The sequence below is a fragment of the Watersipora subatra genome, chromosome 8 (assembly GCF_963576615.1).
Source record: "Watersipora subatra chromosome 8, tzWatSuba1.1, whole genome shotgun sequence".
Classification (NCBI taxonomy): domain Eukaryota; kingdom Metazoa; phylum Bryozoa; class Gymnolaemata; order Cheilostomatida; family Watersiporidae; genus Watersipora; species Watersipora subatra.
In genome coordinates this window covers 36862023-36877929 of record NC_088715.1, presented here as the reverse complement: position 1 = coordinate 36877929, position 15907 = coordinate 36862023, and the positions used below count along the sequence as shown (strand labels likewise).

General features: G+C 35.6%; 1 protein-coding gene across 3 annotated transcripts; it reads right to left on the bottom strand.

The window, feature by feature from the left end:
• Positions 1-1791: 1791 nt before the first annotated feature.
• LOC137402047 (ras-related C3 botulinum toxin substrate 2-like) lies at positions 1792-15669 on the bottom strand. Of its 3 annotated transcripts, none has more exons than XM_068088518.1 (6): positions 15509-15669; positions 14841-14990; positions 14273-14387; positions 13638-13755; positions 8628-8788; positions 1792-2661 (listed from the first exon to the last, which is right to left on the bottom strand). In XM_068088518.1, exons 2-6 carry the CDS (start codon positions 14957-14959, stop codon positions 2587-2589), a joined length of 588 nt encoding a protein of 195 aa, XP_067944619.1. In that variant the 5' UTR covers positions 14960-14990; positions 15509-15669; the 3' UTR covers positions 1792-2586. The 3 variants fall into 3 exon arrangements, with proteins under 3 accessions (XP_067944619.1, XP_067944621.1, XP_067944620.1); XM_068088520.1 differs by having other exon boundaries at positions 14841-14982; positions 15509-15666; XM_068088519.1 differs by having other exon boundaries at positions 14841-15033; positions 15509-15665.
• Positions 15670-15907: the final 238 nt, after the last annotated feature.

Genomic DNA, 15907 nt, shown 5'->3' with positions numbered 1-15907 from the left:
CATTGTGTGTCATTAGAGCTATAAATGCTATCCTTGTCTATCATTAGACCTATAAATGCTATCTTTGTGTGTCATTAGACCTATAAATACTATCCTTGTCTGTCATTAGACTTATAAATACTATCCTCGTCTATAATTAGACCTATTAATGATATCCTTGTCTTTCATTAGACCTATAAATGTTATCTTTGTTGGTCATTAGACCTATAAATAATATCTTTGTCTATCATTAGATCCAAAAATGCCATCCTTGTCTATTTTTACACCTATAAATGCTCTCCTTGTCTGTCATTAAACTTATAAATGTTATCCTTGTCTATCATTAGACCTATAAATGCTATCCTTGTCGGTCAATACACTTATAAATGCTATATTTGTTGGTCATTAGACCTATAAATGCTCTCCTTGTTTGTCATTAACCCTATAAATGCAGTCCTTGTATATCATTAGACCTATAAATGCTATCCTTGTCTATCATTAGACCTATAAATGCCATACCTGTCTATCATTAGATCTATAAATGCTATCCTCGTCTGTCAGTAGACCTATAAATACTACCCTTGTCTGTCTTTAGACCCATAAATGCTATCATTGTCTATCATTAGACCTATAAATTATATCATTTCTATCATTAGACCTATAAATACTATCCTTGTCTATAATTAGACCTTTAAATGTTATCCTTGTCTATCATTAGACCTATAAATGCTATCCTTGTCTATCATTAGACCTATAAATCCTATCCTTGTTTTTCATTAGACCTATAAATACTATCCTTGTCTATCATTAGACCTATAAATGCTATCCTTGTCTATCATTAGACCTATAAATGCTAACCTTGTCTATCATTAGACCTATAAATGCTATCCTCGTGTGTCATTAGACCTATAAATACTACCCTTGTCTAACATTAGACCTATAATTGCCATCCTTGTCTGTCATTAGATCTATAAATGCTATCCTTGTCTATCGTTAGACCTATAAATGCCATCCTTGTCTGTCATTAGATCTATAAATACTATCCTTGTCTATCATTAGATCTATAAATACTATCCTTGTCTATCATTAGACTTATAAATACTATCCTTGTCTATCATCAGACCTATAAATGCCATCCTTGGCTGTCATTAGATCTATAATTACTATCCTTGTCTATCATTAGACCTATAAATACTATCCTTGTCTATCATTAGACCTATAAATGCTATCCTTGTCTATCATTAGACCTATAAATACTATCTTTGTCAGTCATTAGACTTATAAATGCTATCCTCGTCTATCATCAGACCTATAAATGCTATCCTTGTCAGTCATTAAACATATAAATACTATCCTTGTCTATCATTAGACCTATAAATACTATCCTTGTCTATCATTAGACCTATAACTGCTATCCTTGTCTATCATTAGACCTATAACTGCTATCCTTGTCTATCATTAGACCTATAAATACTATCCTTGTCTATCATTAGACCTATAAATGCTATCCTTGTCTATCATTAGACCTATAAATACTATCTTTGTCAGTCATTAGACTTATAAATGCTATCCTCGTCTATCATCAGACCTATAAATGCTATCTTTGTCAGTCATTAAACATATAAATACTATCCTTGTCTATCATTAGACCTATAAATACTATCCTTGTCTATCATTAGACCTATAAATATTATTCTTGTTTCTCTTTTGCGTGTCTATCGTTACTACCATTTTCTTCTATTGTGCCTCAAAACAACAGAAGAAAATGATGTCGTCACCACCCTTGTAGAATTACAATTGAAATCAAATACATTATGTCAGCCTTCATAAAATGTTTATAAAACATTACATCCATAACACAAAAAGATACGCAAAATGTTCGAGCTTTGCTACACTGAGAAACAACTCGATTGAGGTGACGCTATGATATACAGAAATGCTCAAAGAATATTCATTAACATTAACATTGGACCTTATAAACAAACTATCATAGTGCATCAGTAGACTCACGGCCATTCATACGGAGAGCTTTTCAACACTTCTCTAAATGAGCAAGATTAATACGAAGAGAAAATAACATTGTATTACGAAGATGCACGTGCAGGATTTCATCTTGCCAATGCAGCGAGTAGCAAGTACATTATATTAAAACAAATAGTGACACACATTTACACGTAACTAAATTAAGTGTGTAAGGTGGCATAGACTATTGCCAGCCTCGAGATATTATGAACACATTTCAAGGTTTACAAAATTTTTTAGACCAAAATGGTTTTGCTTACAAATTTGCCAAACAATAAAGAAAGGGTAGAATATAGAAAGATAGATGTTCGGCTTTGGCAATATACATAACAAAAAGAAAAGCTGTTTGAAAGTTTTCGATTCGAATCAACGCTTCAACCTTTTTCAATGATTTTACCGAATGTTTGCAACTTGTTCATGTTTGTCAAATGGTGCTAATCATTGGACAACAGCATAAAGATGCTGTAGCTCTTCATTACTAGCTCATGGATAAACATTGCTTCAATTCCAAGCTCAAAGACTATCGGCGTGTTCGTGTCCCTTCATCAGTTGCATGCCTGGGTAGAATTAAAGTTAATGTGAAGGTTAAAGTAACGTACAGACTTTTTTCTTTTGCCTTGGTGCTGGTTCTATTACAGATCGAACTGCCTCGTCAAATATCTGCAATGGGAGAATATGAGATATGTCACCACAACACATGAAATATGACAATTGTCACGACAACACATAAAATATGACACGTGTCACTACAACACATGAGATATGACAAATGTCACTACAACACATGAAATATGACACATTCCAATACAACACATGAAATATGTTGACAGTCAACACTAAGTGGCGGTAGATGCCCTTCTTTAGTTAATGTGTATGCATGTTGCCTATACTTAGTAGACACCACCCTTCACTTTCTGGTTCTATGATACTCATGATACATGAAGTGTTTTGTATGTACATTGAATAGTTGCCTTGTTTAGTTTTTGTACCTCCCTTGTTTAATTCCTTTGTACAATTTTAAAATCATAGGTCCCAGAAAGGCTAGTTTACGTGATACTAGTGGTGCAAAAAGAGAAAGTCAATAATTGACGCAGAATCAAAACAACACATAATAGAAAACCAGTAAATTCGTTAAAATAATCCTAAAAGCTATCTTTTTAAGAAAGAAAAGTAATTAGAAGAAAAGTCTGAAACTAGTGAAAGGCAAGTAAAAGTATAAGAAATATCAAATACGAAGACAAAAACAACATAAAGTTAATTTAAAGTTAAAATAGCGTAATTTAGACTAGCTGCATGTCTTTATTGGATGCTCTCCTAATGCAATGCTCATCTCCTGTACCAGCAAAGCGATGTGACAATAAAAACCTCTTTTTATTGATTATTTCTTGATTTACTCAGTTTTTAAAATATTATTCAGGTTTCTACGTTTAGTTTTTATATAGTTTTATTATAATAGACCGGCATTTTATTAATTTTATTTAAAATTACTTGAAGAATTCATTATTAGGATCTTTTTTGTTTTATGAATGAAACAAAATATGGTGTGTTTTCATAGGATGCTTTAGCATATGACGGTCTGGACAGATCAAGGAAAAATGAATGAACAGAATGTCGCCATAGAGGTTTGACTGTATAGTTGCCCTGTGCTTTCCAAGACTCTGAAGATTGATAATTTTGGCGAATCTCTCAAATGGTTTTTATTTTAGTGCGAAATGCTTGTGCTTTCTAGATACAGTGTACCCTCGAGATTCGATTACCCTGATATACGATTTTTTTACCTTACGAAGTCAAACATAGTGAGACCTTCACCTCGCTATACGAATTTTATTTCACCATACGATTGTGAGAAAAGTTTCGCCCGAGTCAAAATTTGGCGGTCGGTGTGCTCATAACGCACGTCGAAATAAAACAAAGACACCGATACATAGTGTGCCGAAAATATTTTCAGAACATTTAGAAGAGATACGATGATCGACTTCTCTCATGTCAGAATTCCGCGTGGAAAATTTCGTGTAAAATACTCAAGGCAGAGGAAATATTCATTTGTAACATTATAATATCTTTTACTATAAACTTTTAGTCAGCATACGTATATAAAAACGAGTATCTACATTTAATTCGTTAGCTATGGAATCTGAGACTGATACATAACGAAGGAAAAATGATTTTTATGTCAACAAAGTTGGATGTCGTAGATAAGAAGAAGGCACCCGTATTATTAACATTGTCAAGGAATATGATTGCAACCAATCAGCATTTGCAATTATTATTAAAACAAGAAATCCATTAAAGCAAGCACAAGAAGAAGCTCACGACTGAAGATTTGAAGGAGTTAGAAGGCAATGCACGCGATCAGCATTCAAAAGGAGCAAGCAATTAGTAAGGGCGTGGAGGTAGAAAATAGAGAAAACCCCCACATTGGCAGAAATGTTTCAAGTGTTTAATTTACTGATGTGGAATGGTACATTAAAACAATACAAGTATAATATATATATATTATTTATCTTTTGTGTGGCACGTTTTTCATATTTTATTCATTTGATTTGTTTCCTTTTGATTTGGTTTTATTTTCTTGTTTAACCATGTCTTTGCAGATGGGCTTGTTATCTCCTATGTGAATACAATTCATTGTATGTATGTAACTCATATAACTAGCTACTCAAGATAGTTGATGCATTCACATTACTTTCTGAAACTTGTTAAAGCCTTGTCCTCTAGTGTGTAAATATGTACAAACTTTGTACGTATGGTTACATTGATTCTTGTGCACGTTTCATACAAAAAAAAACTACTGCAGCACCTTCTCCGGATCCTTCTACAAGCGTTAGCTAGCTAGCAGTTGTCTGCGTTGCACCAGCATTTTTTCTTTTAAATCCGAAGAAAAATTGGACAGGACTAGACAACTTTCTTTCACCTGCTAAAAATTCCATTTCATTACATATTAAATAAACCTTCAAGTGTACAGCAACATAATTAACATTGATACGTTTTTACCTCCCCTCTGCTTTATTCGCTACATGTACCAGCTAAAGTCACGTTACCCCAAAGGTATGTACGTCCTGTATAATCGTAAATAAAATTTCATTTTTCTTTTCGGTAGCCATTAAATGGTCAGGTGTGTGAGAGGCCGCTTTCGATAACTGCATCGCTCGGACTTTCTTATTGAATTCTGGTTGAAAAAGGTTTCAACCAGACACGCTAAATTTTATAATGAAAGTGAAGACAGAAACTTATGAAGGATAAAATTTCGTGATAATAAGTTGAAATTCAGTAAACTAATTCAAAATACATACTAAAACATAAATTAACATACTATTTTGTTACTAATTTTCAATATGTACCGCATTTTTATAAAATTTTGGACGATTTTTACCTTGCATTTTTCCATTGTATAATTACAATGGTTTCTATACCCCGACATACGATTTTTTCGCCATAGGATGCCAGTCTTGGAACGAATTAACATCGTATCTCGACGGTGCACTGTACAAGGTTTAAGGAACAGAATTTTATTTATGTTCTTGTTCCAATTGCTATCACCGCTAATAGCTAGCAAAGCGTTATAAACACAGTTCTCAAAACTGTTTTGAACAGGTAATCTCGCACTTACTGTTAGATGAGTGAGTGTCATGTGAATTGTTGTATTTTTATGTATACATTATATTGCTAGAATATTTAAATGACCGTTCAAACTGAGAGTTGGTGATAGAGATAGACACTACAAACAACTTGAAACATATTTTAGTTATGAGGACTGGAAAAAGGAGACTTGAATGAGACTACATATTCATGAATTGAAGTACCACATTATCGTGATACGTACCATAAGGTAGGCACCATTGAGGTGCGCACCGGTGAGGCACGTACCGGCACATACATGTGCTTGTGAAAAATCTTTAGACCAAAAATGCTATTTCACAATAAAGAAATTAGTCAAAATTCACCAAATCCATTAGAGAAGGTTTTAAAGATGTGGTTGCGTCAAAAAGGTTGATTTAATGAAATTAACACCAATAAAAGGCTAAAACATCAGCTACAATTTGATGCCATTTTTGTCTTTGTAGACTAACCCTGTCCAGAGATATATGCGTTTGAATGAGGCCATCTTTCAAAAAGCTCAGATTCCAACAGGTGCTTCATTAGTGACGTAACGAGTGATACATCTGAAAAGAGTCCACGAGCGAGCGATAAATATAAGATCTCTTCAGTAGCCAATCATTAGCAAAAAATCTTTATGTAGGTCATATTAAATATTATCGCTCGTAAAACGGGTTGTCTGTGATTTTGAAGATTCTGGTTAAGGATCTTACTCTATTAGTAGTTAGTCACGTGCGCATTTACTAGTAGTAAATTCTACTAGCTGCGTGTGCATTAGTGTTGGGCCGGTATCTAATTTAGTGCCGAATCGGATATCCTTGCACATTTTTATCGGTTTTCCCGGTATCGGTATTCTCGGTATTTACCATCTTCGGTATCCTTTGCCAACTAAGAAAGTTCGGTATTGTTGGTACTATTGTTCGGTATGTGGTTATCAGTGTGTCTTTAAATGGTTTAAACTTTAAATCATAACTGTCTTGAACAATTTTTATCGTTGTGCAAAAAGTAGCCTGTGCAAAAAAACATTCTTTAGTCAGCAGTATTTTGTTACGGCAAAGAGACTCATTGTTTTAGAAAGCCCAAAAAGAAAAGAAACATAGAAATATAATTTTCATGATAGATGTTTTTATTGTTAATTCTATTAAAAAATATAGTTATTGATACAAACTTTATGTATAATAAAGAACAGATAGATAATGGCAAGGGGCTCTCGTTGTTAAATATACTGGAACAGTTTAAAAAAATCTTACTATCACATATTGTAATCAGGTAATGTAATCACATAATTATACGCAGTCCAATTAGAGTTCAGTCCCGTTAGAGTCTTTATATGTCCTCCCATCTGTGTAGAACTCCCAAACCTTCGAGGCTGGTGGCATTATCAATGTAACGTAATATAATAGTAGATACAGTAAGCGTGGAAATTTTCGTTGAATTGGTTCGCCAATGCGTGCTGAGAATAGCATGTTCGTCAACGAAGTGTATCCGGATATCCGGATAACCATTTACCGATAGGCTTTTACGGATAAATACCGATCATATAAAACCGGCCGCGGATAACTAGCTGTCTCCGAAAATGATTGGTTTCCTCGGATACCGAGAATCCCTCGGTATCGGTAAGAGCGGATAACCCAATACCGGCCCAATACTAGTAGTAACTGAGAACTTAGCTGATACAAAGGCCGCAATGAAATAGGTTAACTAGACGACCTAATTACCGTAGACCAGCAGAATCGTAGTCGGTACTCAGATGTTTACACAGCATTTAGAAAAAGCTAATATGAAAAGTTTTTAGTTTTCCTTATTTGAAGCGTTCATAGTAATGTATCTGTAGCTAGATTTAAAATGTTATTCTAGCCAACATGAGCAAATGCAAAATAAAATTTATGCCAATAGAGCCGCGTAGGACTGAACTTTTATAGCAATAGCCGATGTGAATACAAGAGATAGAGGCAGGTTGCATCACTCCTTACATCATTTTAGGCAAGTCTGGGCATCTTTTTTGGCCTGAGCGTTTTTACCGCTATCAATTTTTTTTGATTTTAATCTTCAAATATCTTGACAATGAGATCGCCTAACACAACAAACAACATATCAACTGATTGACGCAACCTTTAATCTTTAAGAAGGTCTCAAGAATGAAAGTGTACAATTTAAAGATTAACTGACAGCATTTTAAAATGATCTTTAACAGCAATATAATCATCATAATTTGTTTTGCAGCAATAATTCTGAACAAAAATCTAAAGTTTGAGACAAAAACACTCTTGATGTAAGCTCCAAGCTGTAATAGTAATATTTTAGGCAATATGATGTTATATACCCATGGCAATATGCCGATGAGTAGCCAATGCATAAACATGAGACAAAGCGTTTCTGTTAGCCTCCAATCTATTACATTCAGCCCATCTAGACATTCTGGTTACCAAACATGGCAGAGAATTATAATGCAAGGTCAAAGCAGATTTCCCAAACAGCATCAAGTCTGTCCAGCATTACTGTCACAGTGGTTATAGAATTACAGCATCCACTAGGGAGGAGGTATAAAATACGTCGATATATATAAAACCAGACGATATTGTGCAAAGATCGTGACTCTTCCTGTCCATTTTCGTGACTTGAAAATGGTGATAATACCTGGTATTTGATGGGAATACCCAAACATATTATTGTAATGGGAATACCCAAACATATTATTGTAATGCTATGTGGCAGTGTTAATGCAATAATTTGTACTGGCAGCTAATCTTTAATGAGAATGGGGTTATTGGAACTTACAAAAATTACTGCTTCTTTCGAAACTGGCCGAATGCTATTGAAATTGCATTTTAACAGCTTATAGCTCTTGACAAATCAAGGTTGGAAAGGTCCTCATGGATTAGCACTCAATTGAACCAGATCATGTATAAAACCATGTCAAAAACCCATGGAAAGTTTGCCCAAATGGTTCTGGTTTGGCCCAATAGCATAACAACTAACTGTGTGTATGATCGCTGCGCTAACTTCTATGAACATTTGTAACCTCTTACCCTTTTCAGGCCCTGTTGTGTGAGAGCAGAACATTCCAAATATCTACGAGCGTGCACCTTACTAGCTAGTTTTTGACCTTGTTCTCGTTTAATAGGAGAAAAGCCTTTAGCAGCCAGTTCTGATAAACATTGCCTATCATCCCTCAGATCTAGTTTAGTACCTGTAACAGTCCAGATGTTGCCAATAAATAAAATGGTAATCAACATAACTGGTCTACCTAAAGCCTGGTTCCCATATACATCGCCAAGCACCGGCGAACGAACCGCAGGCTAGAGGTGAAATGGGAACCTACGCGCTGGGTACCACAGAGGATCGCCGGTAGTTGCCGGCAGCAACGCAATAGTTTAACGCTGTTCAAATGTCACAAAAGTCTGCAGGCAAAATTTTCCAAAAATGCACTGTACAGGTGAAGGACACCATTATAGAAATGGCATGGTGAACGAACATTTTATTTGATATCGCGATGTTTACCGATGCAGCTTATACGTGAACAGATACCACGAGCCTTAGGTCACGAGCGTTTTGCTGCACAAGTTACCGCCGGAGTCTCGCAATCGATATGAGAACCAGGCTTTACATTAGCATAAGACAAACGTGGATGAGTGTACAGGTCACAGAATGTCATAATCATGAATGGGCCAACCTTAATATCATGATATAAAGTAGTCGTAGTTCTCTTACACAGTCATAGGAAGTAGTAATTACTCTTACACAGTCATAGGAAGTACAGTAATACTTCAACTTACAAGAAACTTGAGATACGAGCCAGCTTTCAAGCAAGTTTTAGCACTAACATACGAGCCATGTTTGAGATACGAGCTTTGAGTCGGTTGCGAAGTATGCCGGAGGTGTTTTATGAGAACAGCATCACTCTGTATTTTTCAACTGCTCAGGTTATGCTGTTGTACCATGTTTTTTGTGCACGATTTTCTGTGCAGAATTATGTGAATTAAACGTACTGTGCGTAGACCGAAAGTTTGCCAGTAAAATGAAAGATAATACAAAGAAAAAGCAAATGATAACAATTGATATTAAACGGAAAAATATTGAAAAATATGCGAAATGTGTATGCGTGATTCAGCTAGCTCGGCAATATGACAGAAATACATTCATAATTATCAAACAGAAGGATTATATTCAGGGCATTTAGTTCGCAAAAGGACTAACCATAGTTTCTAAACGGTGCAGCGATCTTCACGACCGCTGATGGCATTGGACAAACAATTGGCCAGTGACAGCGTAACTGAAATGATGCTATGTGAAAAGGCCGGTGCTATCTATCCAAACTGTTTAATAGACATTCGGACAAGTTGGCTAGTGGTCGTGCATTAACCATTTGTGACGACACCTGTGTTCGTCCTAATCGCAACATGTTGCAAGGGCGACAAAGGCAAACGTCCTTAGATAGGTTTATCTTAAAACGGTCGGCTAGTCGTGAAAGCGAAAAAAAAGGAAAACTTTCTCGCTAACTAGCGAGAAACTTGAAACTATGAACGCCGAAGAAATTTTAATTACGTTTAGTTGAAAATGAAAGTTTGCTTTTAGGTTTGCTTCTAAGTTTGTCTTTTAACACTTTGATAAAATCCAAATTTATTAAAGTCAACTGTTGTAACGAAGAATAACTTATATCTCCCTCCCTGGCAAATGCGAGTGTTAACTGCTATTGTATGTATTTAATTTTACATTTTAATTAATCACATTTCCTTGCATTATTTTTCATTTGTTGCTTTTTGAAAGCATGTAGTACGTAAGGACAATAACCAACATGTTCTTTCTGTTACAATATTTTGTTTTGAGTGTTTTATTTGCTTTTTAGAGTATGGAAACAAATCAATATATATTTAATTGTTCTATATATAAATAAATTGCACCAACATGCGAGTAAATTGACATACGAGCTCAGTCTTGGAACGCATTAAGCTCGTAAGTTGAAGTATGACTGTAGTAGTACTCTTACACAGTCATAGCGAGTAGTACTCTTACATAGTCATAGCAAGTAGTAGTACTCTTACACAGTCATTACAAGTAGTAGTACTCTTACACAGTCATTACAAGTAGTAGTACTCTTACGCAGTCATAGCAAGTAGTAGTACTCTTACACAGTCATTACAAGTAGTAGTACTCTTACACAGTCATAGCGAGTAGTAGTTCTCTTACACAGTCATAGTAAGTAGTAGTACTCTTACAGTCATAGCGAGTAGTAGTACTCTTACACAGTCATAACAAGTAGTAGTAATCTTACACAGTCATAGCGAGTAGTAGTACTCTTACAGTCATAGCGAGTAGTAGTACTCTTACACAGTCATAGCGAGTAGTAGTTCTCTTACACAGTCATAACAAGTAGTAGTACTCTTTCACAGTCATAGCAAATAGTAGTACTCTTACACAGTCATAGCAAGTAGTAGTACTCTTACACAGTCATAGCAAAAAGTAGTACTCTTACACAGTCATAGCAAGAAGTAGTACTCTTACACAGCCATAGCGATTAGTAGTACTCTTACAGTCATAGCAAGTAGTAGTACTCTCACACAGTCATAGCAAGTAGTAGTACTCTTACACAGTCATAGCGATTAGTAGTACTCTTACACAGTCATAGCAAGTAGTAGTACTCTTACACAGTCATAGCAAGAAGTAGTACTCTTACACAGTCATAGCAAGCAGTAGTTCTCTTGCGCAGTCATAGCAAGAAGTAGTACTCTTGCGCAGTCATAGCAAGAAGTAGTACTCTTACACAGTCATAGCAAGTAGTAGCTCTCTTGCGCAGTCATAGCAAGAAGTAGTACTCTTGCGCAGTCATAACAAGAAGTAGTACTCTTACACAGTTATAGCAAGTAGTAGTACCAGAGCCAGAGAAACAGCATTGCTTAGTTTTCAACTTGGGCGAATATGTTTAAAGGAAAGAAACAAGTGGAGGCTTTCAAACTAACATATATGCTGGTTTGAGACTTTCCACTTGTTTCTTCTGCGAAAAAGCCCTCTACAATGTAGCCCTTCGCAACGTAGCCCTCTGTTTTTAACTCTCAACAATTGTATGCTTCACTATATCTCAGTAGCAGTTTTGTCCATTAGATTTTCGTTATTAGAAGCGTTACACCTTCAGCAAGCTACTGTAGAATAAAACAGTACCAAATCAGCGAGCACATTGTGTAATACATGTCATCGAGAAGGGCAAAATATGACACCCGTTTAAATTTACCATTCTTGTGAATGTAGTTTTGAAAACTCCCCAACTCAACCACTGCTGCAGTTTTTGCATCAAAGCAAGCACCAAACGAATGGAATCAAGTGCTGGAGACAGTGACAGTTACATGACATGTTACATGACAGTGACCAAGACTGATGACCTCATTACGGTTTTAAGCTTGTATTTCGAAATTCTTTCAATACTTTGTACAATCCAAAACTATTGTTAAAACATAATACCCTAGGACACTTTTATTTCGCTAGTATTTAGTTTCGTGAGTAGCACACAGAGTAAAATTTCGCTGCAACTTAATTTCGCGGCTCTGATGGGTGCAAAAATATAGTGATGTGAAAATAAATGCAGTGGAAAAAACAGATTACATTCCTCAGGTCGTTTGCTAATAAAAAAACAAATTCAATTTGGGACTAGTTCGTATTTGTAAACCGCAGGTTGAAATGTGTGGGTGAGATCGATAATTCAATTTGATCACTTGCTGCCATTTATTTCTTGGACTACCAACGACATCTAGGTTCCTCCAGCTGTGACTTTCACAATCGAATCCCAAGAAGAAAAAAATAGATAGGTAACAACCAACTTCACAACCAAAACTGTATAACCCTTTCGCTGCCATAAACGTATTTATGCGTTTTCTAGGGGCCACTGCCATAAACGCATTTTTGGACTGTCTCAGCAATTGCGTGGTAACCTGATTTTATTATTCGTTGACCACATAACCCACAGTCTTTAAGAGTTTTATGAAACTGACTGTGTTGTCCGAAGATTTCTCTATAAAATCAGCCTAAAACAATGAAGCAATTGCAAACTTTTGTTTGAGAATTTCTAATCTAAAAACGAACATTTTTCTGTGAGTTCATTAACTACTCGCGAGTCATAAAACAGGTAATTAGCTGTTGATGACATTATAGCTAATGAATATTTAGATTTTCGTGATTATACGGATAATTAAAGTAGCAGCACGGTCTTTAATGTGTCTGACCAAAACCAAAACCATATAATGTGGTTGGACCTGGTGAGGGTTGATATTTTTTTTGGTTGGCAATAAAATTCATCATTGCAATAATTATTCTTCAATTTTATAACTTCACCTACCAGACTTTCATCCTTATCAGTTACAAATTCGGTGACTAAACTGATATCATCTTAATTTGCTTTGCCATGCTGCTCAGTCGATGTATTAGCTATAATGAGTTTACCAGAAATTTCCCATTAAGCCCAACCACAGACGAAAATTGCCTGCATTTCTAATATGAAGATTTTATTGTGGATATCAATGAAAAAAGCTATTGAATTTCGTGTTTTCGCTGTTGTTATGATAGTTTAGTTTAGTTTAGTTAGATGACGCGAATACATAAGTGTCCTAGGGTAGTCACAAATTCTGCAAAAATATCAAAACCCTATGTTTTTCATGTTAGCTCCTATCTACCAGCACAATTAAAAGGTGTGATACCAGACAACTTTTGTTAGCATCTTCAGTTTGAGGGGTAAAGAGTGTGGATAGCATTACAAAAATAAAAGCAACCAAGTTTTCACTGGTGGTAACAATCGAACGTCCAAATTTGGGTCAATGAAAAGGTCTTGTTTGAAGTTGTACAAAATATGGCAAAGACCATAATTTAAATTAGAGTTTTCATGGGAGGCATGAACATGATTTGAAATTTTTGTGAAAATGAAGAAAGCTTTTGCCAGTGCAACTATATGACAGATTAGGTCTGATTCCACTGAAAAACGGGGAGATAACTCCAACAAATTGAAGGAATCTAAGTAGGAAAAATTGAGATAAAAATAAAAGGAAATGTGAACTCACCAACTAGTATAACAGGTGCATCGGGACAGTGATGCCGGATCTCTGGTATCCATTTACTACTGACATTGTCAAATGATGATGGAGCCATAATGCTAAAGCAGACGAGGAAAACATCCGTCTACAAAATTAAAACTGGGTTGATCAGGTTGAGGCATAATAAGAGATAGCAACTTTCTACAGAACCGATCAGTACAAAGTTTTCTCTACAGAATCGACTAATACAACTTTTTTCTACAGAATCAACTAGCACGACTTTGCTTCTACAGAATCGAATAGTACGACTTTTCTTCTACAGAATCGACTAATATAACTTTTCTTCTACAGAATCGACTAGTACGACTTTTCTTCTACAGAATCGACTAATACAACTTTTCTTCTACAGAATCGATTAGTACGACTTTACTTCTACAGAATCGATTAGTATGGCTTATCCTCTACAGAATCGACTAGCACAACTTTTCTTCTACAGAATTGACTAGTAGCATTTCATTACAGCCCAACCTCGACAGACAGCTTCAACTGAATTTATTTTTATGTTGGCTAGAGATGACCATGTAATATGATTATCTAATGCTTGAGACCGTGATATTCCTGGTTTTTAACAGCCCTATAAATGCAATCGGCAAGTGACTTGCCTGCGGATATGAAAGAGGTCTGAGTCTATCATAATCTTCCTGTCCTGCAGTATCCCAAAGTGCAAGCTGTACTTGTGTGCCATCAACCGTAACTGGTGCTGTGTAGTTATCAAACCTATAATGGCATACCAAAAATGATTTGCGCTGAAATCATGGAAAAATAAAAGGAACTAGGGAAGGGGTAATAAGCAAAAGCTAGAGTTCAAATAATAAAATAAGGTTAATTAACACTAGATAACCTGAATAAAAATATTAAAACGACACTGCTGAACATAACAGTGAGATTATAAACAAATTTATCCTACTTTTATATAAAAAGTATACATCCTTGAATGATTATTTGTGATAACAGACAGCAATATAGAAAGCTATTGAATGAGAAATAAATTAAGTCCTCTCTAATGAAAAGATGACCTTTCTTAATAGCTAGCATAGCAAAGATAGCTATCCTAGATTCCATGCCAAAGTAACTAGGTAGCCAAAACTGAATATCTATGGTAGGTTGGCAACAAACTCAGTTAAGCTTCAGCAATCGATCAGTGGGTGAAGAGTATCTGCAATAACTTACACCGTTGGAACGTATTCTCCAGGAAAGCTATCAGTTGTGTAGGAGATCAGCATACATGTCTTCCCGACGGTTCCATCTCCAACGACCACACATTTGATAGATCGAGATACTTGTGACATGTTGCATTACCGATGTAGCCCACCTATATCTCTGTGTATGTAGTGGTTAACACAATCACTGAGTATATATCTATCTATAAAAATTCGCAGTCGCATTCAAGTAATCCAACTTCAACCTAATAGAACGCTTGAACGAGGGATCGCTGTCAATAATATGGTGTTTGAAACAAAACATGTAGGCATATGACAAAGTAATTTAAATCATGATACGCTGAGTGAAACGCAAAAACAATGCAAGATTAACATTACCTACGTGCATTTATAAAAGTCGATTGTAAGATTAGATGAAGTATTGTTCATACCGCTTCGCTAATATTATAAGATGGGTAAATGGTCATCGATGCTTAGCAAGCAACTGTTGACAACAAATGACCTACCTTAAATAACAAGCAAAACATTACCAATACGCACGTTAATCATCAGGATTATGTTCTGCATTGTACCCACGCTGAGTGTACCATAAGCAGGAAGAGAAATGGCGGTAATAGTATTATTTATAATGAATAGTAGCAACGCATACAGGAAATATGAGAAAGAATATCTAATTACTTTGTATAAATGATGAGTGACGTGTTATGTCCACAGAATGCTACCACCAGAATTAATTGATTGGTGTGAAATCAACTATTTGTCATAGCTTTCCTAATTGTGTCGAACAACACTGAATAGCCAGTTTACGGCCGTGCCTTTTTCATACAGAAATTCAGGTTTCCGGTTGAGGGCGCTATTTCCTCCAATAAAACTAGCGATTCAAATGTCAACGCTGTGGAGTAGGAGTGACCTTTCCTTAAAAGTTTTTCTGTAAGAGGGGGCAATTTCAGCAGTCAAACGCGTCCGAGCAAATGTACATGTACGTACTTAGGATCACTGTACGAGCAATCCTATGAATAATACATGCAGTGATGTAGAGCTACCCTAACTCCCCCTAACTAAGTTATGGTTAAAAAA

Bases quoted from the DNA above. Each gene is read 5' to 3' on its own strand.
- LOC137402047 (XM_068088518.1), bottom strand. From the start codon at position 14,959: ATGTCACAAGTATCTCGATCTATCAAATGTGTGGTCGTTGGAGATGGA. The intron at 8,789-13,637 runs GTGAGTTCACAT...GGACTGTTACAG, and splicing joins TGCACCTGTTATACTAGTTG to GTACTAAACTAGATCTGAGG. The intron at 2,662-8,627 runs GTAAGAGGTTAC...CTCCCATTGCAG, and splicing joins CACAACAGGGCCTGAAAAGG to ATATTTGACGAGGCAGTTCG.